Here is a 6,000-nt window from a genome sequence, read left to right as displayed (position 1 = left end):
GTATCCTAGTTCAGACACATAACCTCTCACTTAGAATATTGAAACAGCCTCCTAACTGGTCTCTTGCCTTCCACTCTGAAAGTGCCCCCAATCCATCCTCCAAAAGACTGCCTGCATAACCTTCCTGAGGCAGAAGGCTATGTCCCTCCCCTGCTCAAGAAGGTTCAAAGGCTCCCCATTGCTTCTAGGGTAAAATAGAGACTCCTTAGCTTGGCACTTAAAGGCCTCTTCAGTCTATCTTCAACCTACCTCTCTTGACTTCTTTATATACCAGCCAAACTGACCTACTTACTATTCCCTGAACTTGTTTTAGTTCTGATTTCTATGCTTTCACTCACATTATGCTCAATACTTGGAATGCATTCTCACTTCAACTCTCCCTAGCTTCCTTCAAGGTCCAGCTTAGGTGTCACTTCCTACTAAAACCTTTCCAAATTGCCCCTTTCCTTCCTTCCATCTAATGATCAGCGCTTTCTTTTTCTTTAAATTATCTTGTATTTACTTATCTCTACATCTGTATCTTCCCTCTCCTCAATAAATGTTTGTTGAATTGATTTAAGAGATACTGATCTTTTAAAGAGTGTGGGTGCTAGAATTCAGTATATGTAGCACATGAAGCAATCATAAAAACATTATTAAGAAAGAAAAACCAGGGGCAGGTAGGTGGAGAAGTGAATAGAGCTCTGGCTTTGGAGTCAGGAGAACCTGAGTTCAAATCCAGCCTCAGACACTTAACACTTACTAGCTGTGTGACCCTAGGCAAAGTCACTTCACCCCAATTGCCTCACCAAAAAAGAGAAAGAAAGAAAGAAAGAAAGAAAGAAAGAAAGAAAGAAAGAAAGAAAGAAAGAAAGGAAAGGAAGAAAGGAAGGAGGGAAGGAGGGAAGGAAGAAAGAAAGAAAGAAAGAAAGAAAGGAAGGAAAGAAAGAAAGAAAGAAAGAAAGAAAGAAAGAAAGAAAGAAAGAAAGAAAGAAAGAAAGAAAGACCATCAGGTTCATCATGAAAAACAACTCTACTTCTGTAACATCATAGAGCAGTTTAAAGAATATTGGGTTTAAAGTTGGGGAACCTGGGTTCAAATTCTTGTCCTTCACCTATATGAATTTTGGCAAGTCCCTTAATCTGTCTGGATCTCAGTTTCCTTATCTGTAAAATGACAGGGTTGGGCCAGATGATTTCTGAGGTCTTTCAAAATCTATGAATATTGTGAAAAACATGGCATGGATAGGTTGCTATCTTTTAACTAGTAAAGTTACTTTCCATTAAAGCTCCTCCCCCCCACCCCCCAAGGAAAAAAGCTTGCAGACTAGTGGAAATTTGTCTCTTTTCCTCTCTTGTTCTTAAAGCTTTCAACTTTTTGAGTATGTGTATACATGTATATGCATATACACCTATATGAATTTGTGTAGGTTTAAAAATATTGGAATATTTCTTCTCTACTGCTTCTGCCTCTCTTTCTACTGGTGCCCAGTATGCATTTTTTCTCCATTTGATCTTTTCTTTTTACCTGTGTCCTTAATCTTAGTTAACTCTCCTTCCAAATATTGTACTGGGAGTCAGGAGATCTCTATTCTGGGCCTGGTTCTGTCAACAGATAGGTGTGTGACACTGAGCAAGTCACTGTACCTTTTTAGGCCTCTAAGAGAATCCCTAAGTCTCCTCCAAGCTCTAGGTCCTACCATTTTCTGTTTGAAGAAGTAGCAGTGAAACCTTTATGTTTTCAGGTATTGTAATATTTTGGGAATAAAATACCCTTTAAAGAAGATCTGGCAAGTAAAATGTTACTTTTGCTTGAACTGTGGTGTATTGTAAATTTGTTCCTTACACTTTTAACAACTCTTAGAACAACAGGAAAATTGTCAGTTGGTTCATTTAGAGTACACCCCTGATGTAGCAACATTACGAAATTATTGTATGATAGAGGAACTACCCTCTTGCAGATAAGCCCCTCTTACAGATGCAAAATGTTCAACATCCTGAAGAATAAAATGTTTCTGGAGCAGCTTGGCCAGGAAGTACCATGTTAACAGCTCTTGCACACGATTATCTTCCATGCACTGTTTAAGCCGGTTTACGTCAAATATGATTTCGAATAATCCTCAACGCGCTTGGGCAGGCAGGCAGCTGAAACAGAGGTGGGCAGCTGCTAAATTCAGAGACTGAAAAGAGTTGATTTGGGTGTAATGTGTGTGCCCGATTTGGGAGGGGACTAAAAAAAATGAAGAAGGAAGGTGGCATCTAAAGATTACACTGTCTATTCCCAAATTGTGACCCTCATCTGGTTTTAAAACCCAGTGAAGTCTTTGTAGGGAATCTTACTAGGACAGAAGCTAAGAAAGGGAGGGAGGAGAAGGACACTTATTTTGCAACTGAATCTCATCCTCAGCCCCTTCAGCTCCTCCAGGAGATCCAGGTCCTGTCCCTACAGGTTCTCTCAGTGATCTGATCAGTTGCCAAAAAAGGGCCACCACACTAGGCTGGCTGCCCCGCGGGAAAGCCTGTCCTGCGCGATCCCTTCTCGCTTTCCTCCCTCCTGTCCCAACAGCTCAGCGTAGCTTCCCGGGCGCTAGTGACGGTGGAGCGGGTTGCTTTCGGTTCCATGCCATATATGGAATGACAGCAGGGTCACGTGTGACTCCGGAGGCCGCTGCGGCTCGGGAGCCCTGGAGGAAGGAGCGAGAGGGAGGGGAGCCCGCGAGCCTGGCAGCCAGCTCCGGGAGGGAGGAGGAGGAGGAGGAAAGGAGGGAGGGGGAGGAGGATTCTCCGTCCGTGGGAGGCAGCGGCGGCAGGACTGAGAGAGCTGGAGGAGCCTCGGGGAGGAAGAAGAGGAGCAGGATAGAAGGAAAAGCACGGGAAGGGGGTGGGTGGGGGGGTGGGAGCGGGGGGCCGGAGCCAACAGCTCAGCGGAAGAAAAGCGAATAGCCGGGAAAGCAGGTCACTTGTCCCGGACGGTAGCGGTGGAGACGGCGGGCGGAGGCAGCAGCGGCAGCAGCGGCAACAGCAGCAACAGCTGCAGGAGGAGGAAGAGCAGGGAAAGAAGCGACGTCCAGAGCAGTGGCCGGAGCAGCCACAATCCCCGCAGGTCAGCTCGCCTCGCCTCGCCTCGCTTCGCCGGGACGCAAGCATTGGCTGCCCCTGGCAAGGTAGCGATCCCTGCCGGCGGACTGGAGCCGGCTGGATGTGATGGAGCCACAGCACGTGTATTCCTCTTACAGCTCCCGCAGCCCGGTATGGGAGGAACTGGTGGGTACGATGTGCAATGCGCAGGCAAGGTCCCCCACCCCCACCCCAGCCCCCGCCGCCAAGCGCTTGCCTCGTCTTACCTTGATCCTCTTCCCCCCCCCCCCTTTCTTTCCTCCTCCTCCTCCTCCTCCGGTCGGGGCAGCGGGTTTCGTTCAGGAAATGGCCGAAGATGAGGTCCCCAGCTGCTCCCCCACCCAATATCAGCGCTTCCTCCTTCGTCCCTCCTGGCCAGTTAGTGCGAAGTCTTCCCCTCTCCCTGTTGTCCGTAGCCCCTTTGTCCAAGGCTTAGTTTAAGGATATGTCCCCAGCTTGGTGGGCAGGAAATTGCCGGGGTTTTCCCCCCTTTCTCTTGAGTAGGCTGTCATGCAATTGTACTGAACTGCTTGTTTTATTTAAAATCTCATTTTGGAAAAGGAGGGAAGGGTGATAGGAACTTGGGTTATGTGGGACGTTTATTTGGATGCCGGGAGTGGGTATTCTGGTCTGAAACTGCTCTTCAAATCAGTCTGAAGCTCTTGGGCTTCCTGAAAGCAACCACTCACTCACTACCTTGGCTTTGGAGCAAGATGAGTAAATTGGAATCGGTGTCAAGTATCCTTCCTTATCATCTTCCAAAAAGCACTGGGTTCTCGTGGTGTTAAAGGGTTTCGCTGGAGATGAAGCGGGAAGGGAGCTGTAGCTTAGTCCAGGATTTGGCTGTACATGAAACACGGATGTTGGATAATTTCAGTGCCCAAGAGTAGTTGGTAATGTGTGTGTGTCCTTAAAGGGGAGGAGACCGGGAAGAGTTGGGGGGGGCAGAAGTGAAAGGGGGAGGGGTGGGCTTTTCATTTCATTTAGTCTACCCTTCCTCTTGCCTTCTTTATCAGATAGCTTGAACCACCTGGGAACTCTTTTCAGGGACTCAGTCTGAGAATCCTCACCCCAAGAACCTTTTATTCCCCAATATGAGCTGACCGTTCACTCATTTTTGGCTCCCCCTTTTGCCCTCCCCCCAGTTTAATTTCTGCCCAGCCTAGGTCAAGAAAAGCCTTGACCAAGTCTGGGGAAGGCCATCAAAATTTGTTTTCAGGGCGTGATCTGGGATTACACTATCTCTGTAAGTGACTTCATTTCTATGAACCTCAGTTTCCTCATCTGTAAAATGGAGATAATAGCGCCTGTACAATCCATGGCACAGGATTGTTGTGAGGATCAAATGACATAATCTAAGATATCACTATTACTGCTAATATTTTTACCTGATGTAGTCTTTCATGGGAGGCCTGGTGGTAGGGTGAATCTACAGTGTGATATAAAGGTCCCCTTTCAACATACAGGTGTCTATTTCTCTTCTTTCCCGATGTCATTTGCTTCCCACTCCTTTGCTCAGTATAATTTTTTCTGCCTTCTGCTAGCCATCTTTTCAGAAGAATTCTTCCACACCCATCCATCTGTAATTTCAGCTGTCTATGCTTATTTCAAAAGTAGCATGCCCCTATTTGCTCATTTTTACTTTTACTATGCCTATTTATGGAGATTAAATTATAATGAAGATTAAAGTCTCAGAATCCAATTTTTAAGTTGGAGCCTGTAAGAGAGACTGCCAAGTCTAGGGTAGTCTTACTCGTAACAGTATTAAGGCAGCTAGGTGGCATCAAAGTGGATAGTGTTGGACCTGGAGTGAGGAAGACTGAGTTCAAATACTACCTCAGAGATCTGTTAGCTTCCTAACCCTGGGCAGGTCACTTAACCTCTCAGTTTCAGTTTCCTCCTCAGTGAAATGAGAATAGCAATAGCACTGATCTCCCAGGGTTGTGATCAAATGATATAACATATATATAGCAAGTGCTTTATAGTGTGCTTTTATTTTTAAAGACTTCTGTTCAGGGTCACTTTTGAATGCTGTGGTTTTTATAAGCAACTAATCACAAAATGGAATTTTTTTTTAATGATAGGGGAAAAGCTACCTGTTTTAATTAGGTCATTGATGTCAATATTATTTAGCACCTAGCAAAAGGGAAGGTACTTTCTTTTCTTTGTCTAAAGTACGTTTTAAACATGAAAGGGACTAAAACCTTCATCTGATTCCCATAGAATATACTTCATTCACTAATGATCACGTGATCATTCTCTTTTAGGGTGTTTATTAGGGCCTTTCTGTGAAATGTGTAGAGGAAAGGTGAAAGTTTATATACTGAGTGCTCCAATTTAAATAATCAGGTTTTCTCCAGAAGACACTTTTTAGCAATCCAAATACAGTGTTTCCTTTTAAAATATGCGAACAATCCATTTCCTTGATTGCTTAAAAATACAAAACCACCACTGTTTAAACAGTTTATGGATACATGGCATAAATGATAGTCACTGTTTTGCAATCCTGTGGTTATACCTATCTGCCAAAGACCCATTTAACTTCTACTATACCAATATGGGATTTGCTAGTTGTTATTCAAAAAGGAAGTAGAATTGAATAGTCACTCACATATTAAAAGTAGGGCAGATGTCAAAGGGGGAGGGAAAGGGAAGCAAAGATGTCTTTTGAATATTCTCAAAATCTTTGGGAGATTTGGAGTGATGGAGAAAAACCATCAGATTGTTCTGAATATATTTTGACTCTGAACAACTTATGCCCTCCCTTTAAATTGGATAGCTCCAGAGAACATTAGCTGGTAAACACATTCAAATATAGGCCATTTTAGTATTTTCCTGTGTTAATTAATTTATATTAAAATGTGTAGGTAAGAATATTCAAGATTATGTTTCTTTAGTGGAAGA

General features: G+C 44.2%; 1 protein-coding gene across 7 annotated transcripts in view; it reads left to right on the top strand.

Moving 5' to 3' along the window:
* Nucleotides 1-3,092: 3,092 nt before the first annotated feature.
* Nucleotides 3,093-6,000, top strand: part of DGKH (diacylglycerol kinase eta) — a 226,951-nt gene continuing 224,043 nt past the window's right edge. For 6 of the 7 annotated variants that reach the window (XM_020977016.2, XM_078147617.1, XM_020977013.2 and 3 more), the window contains exon 1: nucleotides 3,093-3,243. In XM_020977016.2, the coding sequence (XP_020832675.1) occupies nucleotides 3,184-3,243 (60 nt within the window). In that variant the 5' untranslated portion in view covers nucleotides 3,093-3,183. The remainder of the gene's footprint in view (nucleotides 3,244-6,000) is intronic. The other variant, XM_078147618.1, reaches the window with a different exon arrangement.

This window comes from Phascolarctos cinereus, unplaced genomic scaffold (assembly GCF_003287225.1).
Source record: "Phascolarctos cinereus isolate Bilbo 61053 unplaced genomic scaffold, phaCin_HiC Scaffold_7;HRSCAF=346, whole genome shotgun sequence".
In the NCBI taxonomy this organism is placed as follows: domain Eukaryota; kingdom Metazoa; phylum Chordata; class Mammalia; order Diprotodontia; family Phascolarctidae; genus Phascolarctos; species Phascolarctos cinereus.
The sequence above is the reverse complement of the archived record's forward strand: the minus strand, read 5'-3'. Positions and strand labels throughout refer to the sequence as shown.